The sequence below is a fragment of the Numenius arquata genome, chromosome 18 (assembly GCF_964106895.1).
Source record: "Numenius arquata chromosome 18, bNumArq3.hap1.1, whole genome shotgun sequence".
NCBI lineage: Eukaryota > Metazoa > Chordata > Aves > Charadriiformes > Scolopacidae > Numenius > Numenius arquata.
In genome coordinates, this window is record NC_133593.1 from 11,600,412 (window position 1) to 11,619,668 (window position 19,257).

Below are 19,257 nucleotides of genomic sequence, written 5' to 3' on the forward strand. Positions count from 1 at the left end.
AGTCTACCCTGTCTCCTTTTCTGGAGACATTCAAACCCCACCTGAATATGTTCCTGTGCAACCCGCTCTGGGTGGACCTGCTTTGGCAGGGGGGTTGGACTAGATGATCTCCAGAGGTCCCTTCCAACCCCGTGTGATTCTGTGATACCCCCAACGTCTGCTTGTGCCCCCCTCAGACTCTGAGCACCACTACTATCATTCTTAAGATGCTTCAAATGCCCAGTGAAACCATGCCTACTCCGAACAACTGTTTCTAATAAGCCAGTATGAGCTACAAAAGCCTTTTTACAGAGGGTTTTCATGATTGACTCACTCCCGTCCCCAGTGATGCAACACTCTCTGCACACAGCTTCGTCACCTCATGGGGACCGAGCAAAACGCAGAGTTACTCCCACGGCACTGACTGGGACGGCAGCTCCCCAGCCCCGTGTCTCCTCTCTTCACCAACGCCTGGAACACGCCACACAGCCCCAGCACCACATCGGGTTTGGAATCGCCCTCTCCCGAGGCACCAGTGGTTCCCACCGTTCCGAGGACTGCAGAACACACCAGCAGCACTTCTGCTTTCCACATCCATAAAACAAGGGTGATGACAATCACGTACCTCATCTCCATATGATAAGAATAAGGGTCAGATTTAAAGTAGTTTAAGTCATTTCAGCACACAAGCCATTTTGGTCAAAGTAGGATGCTGGTCTCCAGAACACGTGACCCACAGATTTGCAACCACATTTTGAATAAAACTTTTCCAAGAATCAGTTTTTCACTGGCAGCTCACTAAGATGAAGACCAGAAACTTTCAAAACATCACTCTCATTTTGATTTCAATTAGAGGATGGCAGGCACACATCTCCAGAAACTCCACTGCCTACTTCTTTTTCTACCTAGACACTTTACTAGTAGTTTTCTGGTTTTAAAAATGGTCTTGAGTGTACTAGGCAATTTAGGAGCTTTGCTTTGACCTGTTCTAACAGCAGTTAGTGGTTAACTCCTGCTAACTTCAATGAAAGCAAAGACAATCACCACTGAGAAATTCAGAAAAGTCCACCAAAGACATACATGGCCAATTGTGGTTTCTTTACCTGGTCCAATTCAGCGCTAGAGCAAATAAAAAGATTTAGAAGTTCTGGATTCCTCTGCATCTATTTTCCTCCTTCAAAATAGCTGTCTTTTAGACTCCAAATTAAAAAAAAAAAAAAGGAAAAAAGTATAGCCAATTTCCTGTCCAACAAGTGCCTCCCCTACCCAAAAATCATCCACAAAATAGTTACCTTCTTATGGTTCAAACTTAGCCCTGGATTGTTCACATACTGCTCACGAAGAGATCCCAGGACTTCTGGCTCCTGTCTCATTCCTCCCAGGTAACCCTGGGCAGGTGACAGCAATGAAAATTCCAAATTACAAATTGACTTCAGGCAAGGAACACACCTGCCTGAGATGCACTAACGGCAGGAGAGAAAGGACAGCACTAACACTGGCCTGGGTCAAGTAAACTCAAACCATCTAAGTCTGTGCCCATCTTGGGATTACCAACCTCAGCGCAAAATGCCAGACCTCTGCATACACCACTCCTTATGCGCGTATACACAGAAAGGCTCTCCCTCAACATTTCTTAGGGCAGTAGCAACTTAAAAGCCTCTTTACAAAATGGGCACCAAATTACGGTTCAGGAATGCCATGTAAGATCTAGTCACTCAATTGTACCAGCAGCGCAAGCTCCCCTTCTGCAGAGCAGCACCACGTCATGTACACAGTCCCCCAAAGCGCCCAGAGAGCTCACCAAAAAATACCGGGTACTTAATACCAAGAATTTCAGATCTTTAGGCCTGCCAAGCAGCAGGAAACAAGCCTTGCATACAACTGCTGAATTACCTCTTCCTCCCTCTGCCTCTTTACAGCCCAGAGAACATTTTCACCCGCATAACCAGCGCCAACAATCAGGCCAAGCAATTCAGGACTTGCTCTCTGATCTCTGTTCCACCTCAAGAAGCGCTTGGCAGCATCCATTTGTCTGCCTTGATCCAACGATCTCCAGTTCTCAGGAGCACAAGACAAACAGGTGCTGTTGTCCTTCTCTCAGCTGGAGGAAATTCAGAACATCTCAAGGAAACAAAGGGAGGCACCCTCTGTAGATGAAGGGCTGCACCTGCTCAAGACCTCCAAGAACATTAAGAAAAAGCAAAATTTCTTTTGACCACGTCCATAAAAGCAGCTTACCCTGTCAACTGCATTCCTTCAGCTGCAAGCTGGATGAAATAAGGCTATGTTTTCTGCAAGAATACTTGTCCTCCCCCACCTTTTTCCTTTCGCCATCATTTTCAAATGAATTGACACTTTATTTTACTTTCCACATACTGCAAGAGATGAGGATTACACAGTGCCAGCTGAATAACGTTCTGCAAACACTCTCATCAGCTTCATGTGTTCAGATGACAGTGATGGGGACTATAAAAGCATGAAGACAGATAATCACTGCTTATGTCTGCAATTATAGTTCCAATAAAGTTTCTTCATGGCTCTTTAGCATTAAAGTCTTTGGACTGGTAACTAAATTGCTCTAATTTTTTATTTCTATTCTGTATTTTGTTCTTTTCCTATTGCATACACGTATTTGACAGAGGAATGACCCTAGTAAAATATCCACTGGAGATACTGACAAAACAGAGGTCCAGAAATCTAAACTGACTTCTAATAACTACACTAAAATCAAAGCCACAAAACTTTGGAGGAATCATAACTATGGAGGACTTTCAACTATCATTGTATTTGATCCAGAAGATTAATGACATAGAGGATGTGACCAGATGAGAAAGAGGAAAAAAAAATAGAAATCAGAGAAGACGATCACAGCTCCCTCTTCATACATAAATTGCCAGGCACAGCACACACATAACCTGCTGCTTTGATCACAGTTCACGGGATTAGGTGAGTCAGGAATTTAAAGCACAAAGGTACTGTGGCAGGAGACTCTTTCCAGGTGCTTTTCATCACCATCCACCCACCCCCGGGATGGCAGGGCAGGAAATTCCCGCTCGGGCAGAGGGAACAGAGGCCAGCAATTATGGTGCGGCCCATCCATGCTTCACAGTGGAAACACGTCAGGACGTAAGACGGAGGGACCACCACAGCCACCCCTCCGAGCTCCAAGAGGGAGGAACGACGGGCCACACAGAGAGAAACAGGCAGCACAAAGGAGAAAGCCGGCTTCCAGAAGCAGGACCACGGGGGCGGAGGAGCGTCCGGCATGGCTGAGCGCCCAGCTCTGCGGGGAGGAGCGGAGCCAACGCTTATCTGGAGGCAGAGGGACTCCAGGACACCTGCAGCTCAGCGCGCTTCCTCCTCTCCTCTCGTTACTGAGGGCAGCGGGACCGGCCCTGTGCTGCAACACGCCGCTGAGCCCATTTAAACCCAACGCCCGCCCCACTTCTTGCCTCCCAGCGCTGCGCCCCAGCCCCCGGGCTGGTTTGTAACCACCGTGTGACCGGCATTAGCCATAACTCATACCACAAACCACCTTTCACAGGCTGTGGCCTGGCGTCCTTATCTCGCTTCCCCCTCCCCGCCGCTGTTGGGAAGCCTGGGCCTAGGGCAGGAACCTGGGGAGCCAGCAGTGACAACCTCTGCCGCACACCAACGCTCTGCTGCTCCAGACAGGGCCTCCCTTATACATTTTCCAATCTAAAAGTCGTTAAAAAAAAAAAAAAACCAACCAAAACCCCTTCAGTTTAACCCCTCAAAGACAAGCCAGCAGGGTATGATACTGCTTCGCTTCACACACTTCCTTCCCATCACCCCGGGGCGCTGCCAACATCTCCTTCAGACCCTGCGGTACCGAGCCCAGGCGTCAGGGAATGGCTGTGTCCTCTGCCTCATCCAAAGCTGAGATGTTTTGGATAATCCCTGGTTGCCCTTTTTCCTTCCGCCTCTCCCGCCTCAGCGGCGGCATCAGGCCTGACAGGTTCTTATCAGGGCTCCTACAACAAGAAGAGACCACACTCTCACTGACGGCAATGCTCTGCTTCCTCAGTGGCCAAACCCAGCTCCCAGTGGTCCAGGGACATTACCACAGCAGGTTTTACATGGGGCTTTTTCACCGAATACTATTTGAACAGGGCAGAGCGCAGGCCATCCACCCAGGGCTGCAGTTATGAAGTTGAGTTACAGAAAGTTCTGGTGAGACCTCACCCGGAGTATTGCATCCAGCTCTGCCCCCAGCATCAGAAGGACATGAACCTGTTGGAGCAGGTCCAGAGGAGGCCACGGAGATGCTGGGAGGGCTGGAGCCCCTCTGCTGTGAGGACAGGCTGAGAGAGTTGGGGGGGTTCAGCCCGGAGAAGAGAAGGCTCCGGGGAGACCTTGGAGCCCCTTCCAGTATCTGAGGGGGGCTTACAGGGATCCTCAGGACGTGGCAGGGAGCAGTGGCCTGACACCATCCAACACAACGGTCAGTAGCAGCCCCACACCAAAAGGTGAGGCAATACCCCCCTGTGCTCAGAAAATTCCTATCGTATTTGACATCTCAGCATTACCTTCAGATTTCTTTTCAATGTTTTCTGTTCCCTTCCACAACTCACTGAGCACACAGCGCTTCTATAGGCCTTGTAGGTCTGCCAAACACAACACCAGAAGCAGGCAAAATTCACCAGCAAATGAACATCTTTGTACTCATTTACAACACTTTGCAAACCTTTGGCAAAAGGATAAATGCTCAGTGTCTGTCAGGCTCTGCTCAGAGCAGGGCATAGCTTCCAACGCATCCCTGAGCATAAATGATTGATATCGTGGCCAAATGGAAAACTATAGAGAAGTTTCACTCTTTCAGTAGGCACCGCAGAAAAATCACTAGCAACACCCCCTTCAGCAACACCTTTTTCCAGCAGTGCAACAAACAGCAAACCTTCTGCCAGCACCAACAAGCTTTTGCCACAAACCAAAGCCTCTGACTTGAGCGATACCTCTCAGTCCAGCGGGATTTACAGATACTTGGGACAAACGCTCGGCTCCTTGCAACCTCTTTACTCACCACACCAAACTACCTTTTGGGAAGATTCCTGAACAATGTTTATTCAGCAATTGTTATAAAAACCTCTACTGACTCTCTATCTAGCAGGCATTCCCTTTCCACCAACATTCAAGAAGCTGGAAGTCTTGCAGGCACTTCACAGTCCCTATTTTAAATAAATCAGATTTTCAAAACACTTCTTCACCTTGTGTTCCTCACCTTCTCTTTGAGGCACAACTGACCCACACAGCACCACAAAGAGGAGCTCAGAGTCAGGAGTACTAAAACACCAATGAAAACGGCACAGTGCGGGTTTGGGGACAGAACAGAAGAATTCTGTATCCTCTGGGAACACCAGCACTCCCAGCAACCCAGCCCTGAACCACCAGGACCGGAGCTGCACCGGGACAATGCCCACATTCCCAGCCGAGGAGGCCTTTCTCCAGCCGTATCTCATAGCTGTATGGCACATACAGAGGAAAATAAAACCAACGGGACTTAACAACTTCAAACCCTGGGAACTACTTAATTCACTAGATATTAGTTTCCTTCCCTGACCCCACCATTTTCCCTCCCACCTGCCAGGCCACCTCATTACTGTCACTCTGCATCAGTTCTTGCTACAGTAGTTTTCTTGGACCTTTGCCCCTTTAGTCAGCTTGAAACCTCTTCCCTATTGTACATCAGAGTCAATGGGAAATTAATGCAAGTCTCTGCTGCGGGGAGGGAAGGGCAGAGGGAACGACGCTCTTTGCTGCTGTCAATACTTCTTTTCCCTCACCCTGCTTGCCACATACACTTCATCAACATATTAAGAAGCCTCGTCCACATCTAACTGTGCTCACTGAGGTCCCTGGAACCACTCCTCGTGTGTAGAGCCACATAAGTCTTAGCAGAGCAGGGTCCTTTAGAATACAAAGTTCCCGAAGTACAGTCTTAATGCTTAGTTTAAGCCTCCCCGGTCACAACAATGTCCCAGCACGAGGAATGACTGAGCAGGGGAGAAGAACTTCCTAACATTCTTCAGATTTTCTCTGCACTTTAAAAAATAAAGGAAACATTTTCAACAGGAGAGCAGCAAAATGCCAAAGTTTAGCAGTAACTTATTAATACCGCATGCTGATCTGACTACAGAGACTCACATTAACTTTCAAATTACTCAGCAAACCACAACTTCTGCAGCAATAGTATCTCAGAAACCTAAGCCACGTTTAACACTACTCACATAGTTTACAGAATTATTCCAGTGACTAAGGCAAATAGAACGTGTGATTGCAGAGCTAGAGACTAAATTAAGCTTAGACAATGATTTATTTAATTTTTTTTAAGTCTGATGCTACACTGACCTTGCAATCACTTTTTTGAGGAAAGAGCAGATTAATATTTTCTTGTGAGTGAGATCCTCTGGTGAAGGGGGGAAAATGGGAGAGATGAAACTGGCTGTCTCTGAAAGAGAAGTGATGGGACGGACCATAGACAAAGTGCTGCCAAATACACAAAATAATCTTTTAATCTTTTTCTGCTACAGCTCCACAGTTCAACAAAGCATTTAATAATGTGCTTTTAGTCCATCCTGATTCAGCAAAGCACTTACCCACATGCTTATGCCAACTTAAGTATATGCTTAAGTGCCTTCGCACAATAGGGACAGAGAAGATTCAGGTCCTGCAGATGAACCATTTTCTGAAACAAGCCATTTTTTCCTAAGATGACTGGCTCTATTTACAGCTTCTCCTCCCTTTATAGCATGACCTAAAATGTGTTTAAAGAGAACACTAAAATACAATTGAAAAGTCAAATAACTATTAGGAACAGCAAAGACATCTATGGCTTAATGAAATACAGAGTTGTTCTTTTTCCTTCTCAACGTTAACGTACACCTTGATCTACACACACCACGTCACCCTGTTTCAATAGCTCTCCTCTAAAAATAAGTTGCAAGTTCCCTTAATGCTTTGGATTTCACAACATTTATGAGACTATCACCAGAGTCAACAGGCTAAAAAAAGAATCCATTAGCATTAACTGGCCTGTCACTGGCAGTGACAAATAAATGAATTTGATGGTTTTAGATCAGTCATTAGTAGACCTACCCCCAGGCTGATAGAGGCTCAGCACTTTGCAGAGGAGATGTACTCAATCTGGAAGCAGGGAAGAACGCACAAGGGTGTTAGTGTGCTGCTCTTCTTCCATTCCCCTCACCTCCCTCATTTCCCAACCTTCCCTGGCACAGCCAAGCAGAAAGGTGTTGGTGCCAAAAGTAGGTAGGTACCATTAAAAATAATCCAATAATACAAAAAAGCATGGGGAATGTAGAAAAAAAAAAACAAACAACAAACAAATAAACCACAAACAAATCCCAAGTTAGATGATGTTCAATTTTAATTTATAGTTAGCAGTAAGTCAAAGGGAAGGAAAGTACATTAGGACGATTCTTAACGTGAAAGACATCCTTCAGCAATGATAATGGAAATACATACATTTTACACAAGTACAAGATAGTCTGGGGTGATTAAGGACAACGTGAGCAACCTACCTGACTGGCTGGGGAGAAGAATTAAATGTTTACATCTCCAAAAACAACAAAATCACAAAAATCCATCTCAGCTCTTGCTTCTGGTAAAACTCACTGCACGCCACAGAACGCCTTGCAGGGCCACGTTTCTCTCTCGCTGCCACCAGCCAAGAACAGAGATCATGGTCTGTCCTGAACAGATCGCAGAGAGCAAGAATCTGAGCCCATGAATAAAGGGTTTCAAAACCCTAGTCCTCTACTACCTGAGAAGACCTGGGTTGATTAGCCAAGACTCAGACCTACCGACTTTTCCATCTGACTATCCGATGCCTGGGGCTCAGGGACAGGTATGTTGTGAAACAAACCAAACCGATTCAAACAAACAAACCCCAAAAAAATCAGAAAAACCAAACCCAACCGCCAAACAAAGCAAATCCCTCGTACCACCCGGGAAGGACTTCGTATTACTCTGTATGCAGAAGATACAGCGGTATTATTAAGGTACACATCTATGCCCAGTGCCAAGAGCAGGAAATAGTTCCTCTCTTACTTCATCCAGACCTGCAGGGAGGTTTTTTTTTTTTTTTTAAAAAAAAAAAAAAAAAAAGTAAAAATGAGAGAAAAGACCTGACCTTGCTACTCTTTACAGCCTGGTGGGGAAGGAAGGGTGGCAGGAAAGGAAGAATCCTGAGTTCTGCCAGGGTGTTCAGTTCACATTCTTTTGAAAAAGACTTCAAAGTCTACCCAATACTTAAAATAAGATGGGAAGTAGCGGGACTAACCTGGAGGAGTTCACAGGCAGAAGCAGGGGAGGAAACAAACAACAGAACTCTTGATTTTCAAGGTCCATCATTTGCTTTGGAATAAAATCTCTCTCTGCTACCCTGGCTCATGCTTATCAGGCAGCCAAGGGATGCTGACACCCCACCCACAGTTAACTTAATTGGAATCAGACACCCAAATCCACTGGTTGGCTTTAAAAAAATAAAATAAAAATATCCCAGGTTAGCCTGGGTGTTATTCCAAAAGGGCATGCCCTCCATTTGCTGCTCTGGAAGAGCCAGATTCACGTGGGCTTAACCAGGGGCAACTCCAATGAAAGGAGAGCTGTTGACACTGTTTTTTCGCCAAAGAAGGAGGAAGAGATGTGCACAACTGCACCCCGTACAGCCCACGTGCAGGGCTAGGCAGGAAACCAGCCGGTCCACAGCAGAGGTGCGCACACTTTCCAGTGACACGGACTGACTGGAGCACGGAGATGCCAGAACCAGTTATCGGTTCTGCACTGTCCTCTGTTAGGATAAAATACTTCTAATAAAAACATCGGTATTCAGCATCACCATCAGACTATCAAAGGGCTTTGCTCACCGAATAAAGCCCTTTTGCTATTTTGTGACCAAATGGTCACCAGAACACAGCACCCAACCCATGGAGATTAGATCCCAAATACACATATTTATATAATAATTATTATTTATTTTATATATATATATATTTATATATATATATTATTTATATAATAATTAATATTATATTTAAATAATACACAATCTTATCATAGAATTGTCTGGGTTGGAAGGGACCTTTCAGATCATCTAGTCCAACCATCAACCCAACATTGACAAAAACCATCACTATCTCTACCTGTCTTTTAAATATCTCCAGGGATGGTGACTCCACCACTGCCCTGGGAAGCCCGTTCCAACAACGGCCTCTCCTCCGGGTCGTCAGGACAGGAGGCTGGACATCCAGCCCCCAGGCACAGCCCATGCCGGCCACCTCCAGGAGCAAGCAGCAGTCATCAGCGTGTCCTTTTTATTTTATTAAACCGGTGAAGAGGAAGGACACCGCCCACTGGCAGCAGGTCACACACACACAATACCAATGAGGGACACCAAATGCTACGACAGGTAGTTCCAGCTTGTTGACTTGCCCGAACAATTCCTAATCATTCGCGTGATGCCCCTGTAGTAAATGCCAGAAACAGGCACCTCGGTCCCATCCTGGAGGAACCCGAGCACAAAATACAACTCAGTGGGCGGTTAACTTCACTGAATTTTTAGAGTTGGAAGGGACCATAAAGATCATCTAGTCCAACCTGGGCTGAAGTTTTTCTGCCTCTATTTCATACGTGGCTTTGCACGACCAAGCATCCAAATTTCTAACACCACTAAGTCACACAACGGTATTTTTGTGGCCAAGGAGCTTCTTCACAGACTGAGGCTGCTGTCCTTTTGCTCTTCAGGTTTGTTTTGGTTCATTTTTTTAAATAAATCCCCAAGGGGGGCCAGGGAGGGAGGGTGGAAATTGCTTACATTTGAAAATATCTAATGAACATGCTGAATTTGATAAGGCTTCTCCAACCTAATATAGCAAGTAATGTCAGAACTGACAGGCTATGTATATTAAAAAGTCAAATCCTCATAGTCTTCATTATTCAAAAGGGGGGTACAATACTAGCACCCCACCAATCACTGCTGCTTTTTAAGGATTTTTAAGTCAGCAGAGTTATAAATGATCAACTGTTACAGAGCGCCTTCCAGCACTTGGAAGCAAGACAGATTTTTATCAAGGAACAGCAGCCACGAGAAAGCCTACGTATATTCTTCCCATCTCGCTGTCAGCCATATCCCAGAATCTCAACAAGTTAAACCCCTGCAGCAAACTCCCTAAAACAAGAGCTTGGAGTCGTCCTGGACTCTGGGAGGAGAGCAGGATGACACACGGGGCGTAATCCACCCAGGATTTTCTGCGAGGGTCATTCCAAGAAAACCAGGGAAGAATGCTCTGCTCTTACAACCTGCCACTTCTCCCTCCCCAACCAATATGCATCCCCAGAGAGGGGTCAAATCACAGAGAGGCAGTTTAAAAAGTCCAAAACAAAGCGTTTTTACTGGGCTATGGTTTGAAAGGGGAAGACTGGCCAATTAATGTCAGTCCGAAGCGGGGGGGACAACACACAAATCAGTGAGGGTGACCTCACAGAGGGCAGCGAGCATGGGATCCAGCAAAGGAGGCGAAGGACGCCCGAGAGCTGGCACAGCCGCTGCCCAGTGAAGAGTTAATCGTGCCGAGGCAGGCCAAAAGGGCTCCCGAAGGAAGGGAATGGATGGAGAAAAGCTGCCAGAAGGTCTGTCTGCAGAAGAGGGAACGCACCCGCCGCCTTGCCTCCACCTCAGCACCCAGTCACTGCCAGGAAGACCACTGGAAAAAGGGCCAATCCCCATTTTGCCAAGCACACCAGGAAGGAAGACTACTCAGGAAAAAAAAAGAAAAAAAGAGAGAAAAAAAAAATCTCCCTTTGCATGTAAAGAGAGACAGAGACATTTCATTAAATGCCATTAATCTCCACAGACCCAAGCATTAGCTAGTTAATTAGACTAAAGTACAGTCACATTTTAACGCTGAGTGTTTGGTATTCAACTGGGATAAATGAACAACTAGAGTCCAAAACCTTCATTCAGTATCTAATTAAAAAAACAGAAAACAAAACCCCCATATTATGAAATGCAGTCCTGAATAATACGTCATAATTGATGTAAAATCTGTTCTTTATTGCATCTGATTTTCTCCAGTTTCCTGATAAGGCTCCTTTCACTCTTAAGATTTTTTTTTTCCAAGTGCCCTGTAGAAATCCCAACGCTTCAGAAAGGACAAGTGTGTAAAAAGCAGAAACAGACACTGCTGACCTCTCCAGAGAGAGCGAGTTCCTGCTAGGAGCGGAATCCAGCCTACGTTCCAGGATTTGCCCCACACTTGAAAGATGTCCATTACCAAAAACAAACAGAAAAAAAAAAATAAAACACCAACTACGTGGAGAAAAACAAAATCCCCTCTGTAAAAATGACCTGATTTTGCACTCTTTAACAAGAAAATTTAACACGCTAATATCCACGGCATAAGACATGCCCTGTTTTTTTTAATTGTTATAGAAGAAATCACATGGGACAGCTTAACAGCTCTGTTGCAAGCATTATAAACTTTTACAAATACCACTGCAGAAACAGATAACTGGTAACTGAAGACAGTTTAAAATGTAAATAAGCCTTTAAAAGGTATTGGGAAGGGGGAAAGGAACATTAGCCACAGTGCAATATCATCTTCATGCTATAATTATGAAACCCTTCAAAATTCTGATAACTTCAAGTTGTACCTTAAAGACAGCATTAATCCAACAACATAATCCAGAAGCCACAAACCCCACAAACTATAAACTCTGTGCTCAGCACAGAAGCAAGCCAGGCACGTTATTATTCACTAATTAGTTATTAGATATGTCCTATGAAGAAAAGCACCTCTAAATATTTGACTGCATTGCTTTGGTTTAAAATTCTGCAAGTAGGCCGTTGGATTTGGGGTTTGTGTAGTTGTGTTTGTTTTTTTTTCTTTTAGAGAAATCACCAGCATCTCCCCTGCTACATGCCTAGGGTTCTTAAATTACACATCATTTTTCCTAGGCGCGTGTTTTCTACAGTATTTAACACCATGGTTCCACACGCTATTAAACTGCTGGCTTTCATGAGGAGCTACATGCAATAAAATTGTTCGGCTGAATTTGTTCAGGTGGCCTCACGCCACCAACATTAAACCACTTTTCCTTACTGACTCGAGTCCTCAACTTTGCAGCCTTGTCTTGGGCACTTTTTACCAGAATAGTGGAGTAACGCAACACAATTGAGAGCGTGCACGAGTGGCACGCACCAGCGAAATTACGTTCTTCCAACAGACTCTCAAAAAAACAAATCAAAAAAGAAAAAAGTCAATGACAGAAATTTCCCTTCAGCCTCTGCCTTTCAGAACTCACAACTGAGGGCAGGTTTGGCTTTGAAACTGATGTGTTTTCGTTAGGCACAGCCTAACGAGCACCAACCACTTCTAATCCCACCAACAGCTCCTCCTCCAGCAGAAATGGCACCCAGGCCTATTCCAGAGCTCCTCGGCACACGGCTACAGCCCCTCTGTCCCTGCGTGGAGACCGGCCGCGCCACGGCAAGGGCACCCTGGAAGAAGAAGGTCACTTTCCCAGCCAGCCTGATCGGATCAGAGCCTCAGAGCTCATTGTTTCACTGTTCTTGCAAAAGAATACCCCGTGGCCTGAAGAGTTCAGGGCTTCATCAGGAACTTGCTATCCAACGCTTATTAGTCTCCAAAACACATCTCTGAAGTTATACAAAAGAAAATTTGCAAACAATGAAGGCAGAGATATATTCCCATCCGTCACAACCACAGGAACCGAAAGCTCAGCTCGAAACAAGCCCGAAGTCTGCACTTAATCCGAGCGCTCTTCGTAAACACCATGCAAAACATATTGCAGAAAATCGCCCGGCAAACGCCAGCGAGGCGGCGGCGACCTCCCCGCGGAGCCAGAGAGGGCTCTGCCCCCCCAGCCGCGGCCGAGCGGGACCCCGCCAGGAGACGGTTAAAGTGGAGACACACAACCCCGCACAAAGCAGCTCTCCTGTAGTTTCACAGCCATACGCTGATACCCTTAAGACGCCATGCACTCCGGCTTTAAAAGCTTTCATTGCCAATTCCCCGTTTGAAACCTGAACTGCCTGGCAACAATGATTCTCTGTGTGCCTAAAATCCTATTATCGATCCTCCTACTTACCTTAGGCTGTGCTCGTCGGGGAAATGCAACTTTAGGGTCAATCTGAGGAAAAAGAAAGGGGAAATCAACAAGATAGCTTTTGTTGTCAATTCATATATTTTATTTTTTTTTTTTAATCACTGAATTATTAATCCCTCATTTCTCAGGCTTGTAATTCAGCACACTGGGTCATCTAGAACTACTCTGGAACTGATGGATCACAGTCTGGGTTTGTCTGGGGGGACTTGGCAGGGGGGAGGGAGAAGGGAAAAGAAGAAAACATCTCTTCTGTACATCTCCTACAGCACCTTCTGGGCAACAGCCTCTGCTGGTGCTCGGCGAGCTCTGTATTAGCCTCTGGGTGCTGCCTCTACACCCAAAGCTGCACGCTGAACACTATCTCCATACTCTGGAGGGCGCGCAGAACGAAGGCCAGCATTCCTGATCGAGATCTTAACCTGTTGGTTTTGACACCTGCACCTTCCTTCAGTTGGGTTTGGGGTTACTTTGTTTTTCCTTTTATTTTCCTGCTTTGTTTTGTCAACTGACTAGCACCACCACCCCGAAAAAGGAAATGCAAAACACAAAGTCAAATTATTCACATTTCGGCTATTAAAACTAAAACACTGGAAGGACAACAAGGTTACCCTTCATAACGATACGCCTAATCGATCTGGTTTGCTCACCCTCAAAGAATATATGGGAGCCATGAAAGAGGCATTTGTGGGAGGAAGTGGGAAGAGGGGAGAGCAAGACACAAATGAAACATACAGGCATTTTAAAGCAGCAGAAATGAAGTTCTTAAATTAAAAAAAAAAAAAAATATTTTCCATGAAGGAGCTACCTAAAGTATTCTTGAATGAAGCAGGCCACCACAGAGACAAAAAGGAAGAAAAAAAAAAAAAAAAGAAAAAAGAAAAACCTTTGTTTTACCCAACGCTCCCCTAAGATGCAGCATTGACTCCCATTGCGCTGCATACATTGGGAAGCGTGTCCGCTCTGCAGCAACTCTGCAATTTTAAGAAACAACTTCTACGTGGGTCATCTTTAAAAAGGGACTCTCCTCTACCATTCAAAAATTACTTAAAAGCAAAAAGACACCACTGCAGACGCAGGCCTGGATGTAAAAAAAAAAACCTCATACCTTTTAAACAACTGCCTGTCTTAAATTGTCATCTTTAAAAATGTTTGCAATAAAACGTCTACGTGCTGCTGGTTTCACCTCTTGTCTTTAGCAGCACCTGCACGCAGACGGGTTCTAAAGAGAGAGTCTGGAAAAGGCTTTTTTAAAGGACTAAATCTTACCTTAGCTGTGCAACTTGTGACTGCTTTCAGTGTCATCTCTGACTACGGAACAAACTGGTGAAACTAACCCTGATGGTGGTAAGGCATATTTAGAAGTAGAGGCTTTCTTTCGTGGCTTGGGGTTGGGTTTTCTTGGGGTTTTCCCCCCTCCAGCTAACCCTGATCGGGAAAAGGACATGTTTCCATGTGGTATTTGTTGTTCCTATGATGATAAATATTCCTGTCACTGATAAATAACCACGGGCCTCTCCTAAAAAGCAGTATTACTCAATTAATTTGTCAAAATTGGAAACAGCACAAACATTTGATGCGCAACTGATAAACTGATTTGTCTACATCAGATACAAATGTAGTATCTTTTTTAGGACACACCTGAGAAATGAGCGATTACATGCCACTTTATTGTTCAAAAAGCATAAAAAGTAAAATTCTTTATCTAGAAAGCTAACCTTTTCATCGAGATTAACATTATCTACAAATAGATTCAGCACTGACTAGGCATTTGTCTACCAGGGAAATACAACAGGTATGGATTTTCCACAGCGATACCCAAAGGTGGAGCAAATATGCACATTTCTACATTTGCTTCAAAAGTCAAAAGTTTTCCCAACAAAGAACACCAGTCCCACCAGAAGGACACCCCCGCAAAGTCCCACCGGTAAAAAGTTGGAAGAGCCCTTAAACTCCGAAGCGGCCCGTTCATTTCTGAAGGTCAGCTCAAAGAGCACGGAGTTATGTGCATCACAGCCACAGCCCTTCCTCCACAACTGCACTTTCCTTCACAAAACCTTCTTTGGATAAACACCATCAGCGCTGGAGGAGGAACACCAGCAATCAACGTGGCAAATCCATACCTTTTGCATAACCCTGTCAACTATTTAAACAACCAAAAAAAATAAATAAATTAAAAAAACAAACAAACAAAAAAAACTTCTACCAAAATAAAAAAATTAGTTAGTTAGGTACAATTCTACTTACTGTATCTACAAATCCTCTAGGAAATGACTATAATACTATTTCTGATATGAATGGCCATTACCTAAACAAAGCTTTTAACGTAACTGTAAACAAGAGCGACGTTTCCATGCCAATACCCAACCGATCTGCCTCCTGTGCTGAACGTTGAAACAGAGTCAAATGCTATGTTATACTAAAGAACAGTTACTACAATACGTCTACAAATAAAGGGCTGAAAGGGATCCTGGCTAGTTTTCTGCTTTACTTTTAAGCTGCGCTACTGATTCTAAGGTCGATTTCTTATTCGGATTGATTCAGTCATTATCACACAATCAAAACTGAGGCCAATTTTGTCCTGGTCAAGCTTTTCACCCCTCCCCCAGAGAAGAGCAAATTAATACATTGCAGGGACTAGACTGCGATACAGCAGAAAAGCTGGGGGAGGACCTAATTATAGGCAGAAATATGACAGGGTGTCCTCCCGTGATTTATATATATATTTTTCAAAACCCTCGTTCAACATACTGTTTGCCTTTGTTCTTCTTATCTAAATTTATCTTTAAAAAACACATAGAGAATATAGCTGTACATGAAAAGTCTGGTGAGTTTAATCTCAGGAGCACAGTGGAATCAGTTATTTTACCATATCTGATTAAACCTAAAATCAAATTATTAAGGCATGTGAAAGCATGGGCTACGTGTTCAGACAAGCCCAGCAGAATTTGTAGGTCGAATTAAAACACTAGATTCCACCTGCTCCTACAAGGGCTCTGCGCTTTTTTTGTTTTCATAGAAATTCCATTTTTAAAAATAATCATACACTCGTGTCTGCTCCCTGCTTCTTCTATTCCTCATTTAAGTATAATCTCACACACACAGCCACACGCAAGATGTTCCAGCAGCGAGACAGGATTCCTCCTAACACTGCGCTCATGTTAAAATAAAACCTTTATGAGATCCAGAACACGGGCTATAAAAGACAGTTGCAGCAAGGAGCACACCGGAGAGGTTCAGGGGGAGCTCTCTCCAACACCCTCCTTCCCTTCCCTTCCCAAAACGCGACCCCCTCCAGCACCACAGCCACAGTGACCTCTACCAGTGTCCTTCCCCCCGCCCCTTCCACCCTCCCCGAGGCTGAAAAATTGCGAGAAAGTAGAGAGGCACCAAAACTTCATCTTTTTGCGCGGCCTTGGTCACAGAGGGAGAAAAACAGGGCCTGAAGGTACACAGCCCGATCCTGTGGTTTCGGTATTGGGTCAAACAAAAGGTGTCAGGTCAGGGGGGAAACTTACAAACGCGCCCCCAAGCAGCCAAACTAAGCCAGGTGTTTGGTTTGCCTTTTTTTTTTTTTTTTTAAAAAAAAAAAGGCAAATGTAACAATGTAACATTTATTAAATATAAATAAACCAGCTGAATCTCAGGAACGCTTTCCTTATGTTACCCACTGGAGAATGAGGGTAGAAAAATGCTCTGGAGAAACAACCACAGACTGGGAGTTGTGCTTCCCCACCACAGCTGCTCTCCAGCTCCGGCACAGCTCCCCATTAATTAACACCGATGTTTCGTTAAGGGCCCTGACATCACAGGTGAGGGGGGACCTCTCCAAAAAAAAAAAAAAAAAAAAATGACTTTGGGAAATGACACTTAGAAGCAGCTTTTACGATTTGACACTAAGTCACTCCCACCTTGAAACGCGTGCACCGATAAATAAATAATCAACCAAAAGAAGGAGAAAGTTCCCCGCAGAAAGCGTTCTGCAGCAGAACACCCCAAAAAAAAAAAAAGAAAAAAAAAAAAGTTGGATTTCACTCTACAATTTTTTCAATGTCACCGCTCAATAAAATATAAGGCCGGGGGAGGAGCCATCGGTCGGTACGGCTAAATCCGGATTTAAAAAAAAAAAGGAAAGTTACCGCTTTTTGTAAGTTACAGGCGGACTCGAGAAGAAAAAAAAAAAAAAAAAAGGAAAAACCCCCACGCACGCAAAGTCCCCGCTCAATGACAGCGTGACATCGCCCCGCAAACCCCGGCGACGGCGCGGGCCGGGTCCCCGGCAGGTCGCCGGTCACGGCCGGGGGGGACCGGGGGGGGGGAGGGAGGGGGCTCCGGGCACCCCCCGCCCCGCCGACCTACCGTCTTGGAGTCCAGCTCGTGGTGCGGCTGGGCCAGGACTTTGTCTACACTCGCCGGATCCGCGAACGTAACGAACCCGAAGCCTCTGCGGGAGACAAAGAGCGAGGGGATGGGGAAGGGGGGGGGGGGGGGTCCTGATGAGAACCAGCCACAAGGAGAGAAGTCATAAAAATACATGGCCGTGTCCTCCCCCCCCCCCTCCCCAACCCTTTCCCCTTCCCCAAAACCGCCGGTAACGAGCCCCCCGACCCGCCGCTTTGTTTCCTGGAGGGATGCGGCGTGGGGAGCGCGGAGAGACACCCCCCCCCCCAACGCGTGGGGATGGGGATGAGGATGGGGATGAGGATGGGGATGAGGATGGGGATGAGGATGGGGATGAGGATGGGGATGAGGATGGGGATGAGGATGGGGACCCGGGGGGGGAGGACAGGGGGGTGCCCGCCCGCCCCGGCGCCAACTCGCGAAGTTTGTCAACCCGCCCCCCCTCGGGTGGGCGGCGGTTTTTTTTTTGTTGTTGTTGTGTGTTTTTTTTTTTTTTGGGGGGGGGGGGGCGGTGGTTTGTTGTGGTTTGGTTTTTTTTGTTTTTTTTTTTTTTTTTGTTTTACCTGGAGCGCTTGGTGGTGGGGTCCCGCATGACCATACACTCCCTAATTTCTCCGAATTTGCTAAAATAGTCTCTAAGGCTGTCTGCGGAGAGAGAAGAGAAGCAGAGAGGCAGAGGAGGAGAAGGGGAAGGAGCGGGGGGAATTGGGGGGGGGGGGGGGAGTGGGTTCGGGCAGGCCCCGGCGCGGCGGGACGCGGGGTGGAAGATGGAGGGGAGGGGGGGGGGGGGGGGGGGTACGTGTGTGAAGGGGTGGGGGGGGGGGGGCGTGGGGAAAAGGAGGGGGGTGTGGGGAGAGAGGGGTGCGGCGGTCCTTACCTGGTGAGGTTTGCCAGCTGAGGCCGCCGATGAACATCTTGCTGGAGGGAGAGAAGAGAGCGGAGTTGAACGCCGGTGCGGGATCGGCCATTTTGACGGGGCACCTCACGGCGGCGCGGAGCGGAGCGGCGAGGAGCGGGGCGGGAGGGGAAGGGGTGGGGGGGGGGGGGGGAAGGCCGGCCGACCGACCGGTCGGCCGGCCTCCCCCCCCCCCCCCCCACCCCTTCCCCTCCCGCCCCGCTCCTCGCCGCCGCTCGCCGACTTACCCGGGGTCGTGCTGCGCCTCGCCGGGGCTCCCCGAGGTAGCCTGGCTCCCGTCCGCCTCCATGGCCGAGCGGAGCCCGCAGCGATCCACGCCGAGCGACAGCCCCTGAGAGGACACCCCCCCACCCCCCCCCCCCTCCTCACCCGCCCCCCCCCCCCCCGGCCCGGTTCTCTTCTTCGCTCCGGTTGCTTTTTCTTTCCTTTTTTCTTTTTTTTTTTTTTTTTTAGGGGGGGGCTTTTTTTCCTTTCTTCTTCTTCTTTTTTTTTAAATTTTCTTCTTTCTTTCTTTTTTTTTTTTTTTTTTCTCCCCTTTTCCCTTCCCTTCCCCCCCTCCTCCTCCCTCCGCTACCGGAGGATCTCACTGGAGAGGCGCTGGGGAAGCAGCCAGATCCGTCACACGTGGGATCGGCTTAGCTCAGCGCCGCGCCGTCCCTCCCTCCCCCCGCCACCATCCTCCTCCTCCTCCCCTCCCTCCCTCTCTCCATCCCTCCCTCCCGCCCCCGCGCCACGGGGCGGGGCCCGCCGCCGTCGCGTGGCCCTGCCGTGACGTCACCGCCGCGCGCGCGCACACC

At 46.8% G+C, this 19,257-nt stretch overlaps 1 protein-coding gene across 6 annotated transcripts in view; it reads right to left on the reverse strand.

Annotated features, from left to right (window-relative positions):
• MSI2 (musashi RNA binding protein 2) overlaps nucleotides 1-18,814 on the reverse strand; it is a 245,916-nt gene extending 227,102 nt beyond the window's left edge. For 3 of the 6 annotated variants that reach the window (XM_074160788.1, XM_074160787.1, XM_074160790.1), the window contains exons 1-5: nucleotides 18,688-18,749; nucleotides 18,422-18,462; nucleotides 18,108-18,189; nucleotides 17,503-17,587; nucleotides 13,129-13,170 (exon numbers count right to left, since the gene is read on the reverse strand). In XM_074160788.1, coding sequence (XP_074016889.1) covers nucleotides 13,129-13,170; nucleotides 17,503-17,587; nucleotides 18,108-18,189; nucleotides 18,422-18,462; nucleotides 18,688-18,749 — 312 coding nt within the window. Of the gene's footprint in view, nucleotides 1-13,128; nucleotides 13,171-17,502; nucleotides 17,588-18,107; nucleotides 18,190-18,421; nucleotides 18,523-18,687 lie in introns of those variants that run through there. The other 3 variants (XM_074160785.1, XM_074160786.1, XM_074160789.1) reach the window with 3 other exon arrangements.
• Between the last annotated feature and the right edge of the window lie 443 nt (nucleotides 18,815-19,257).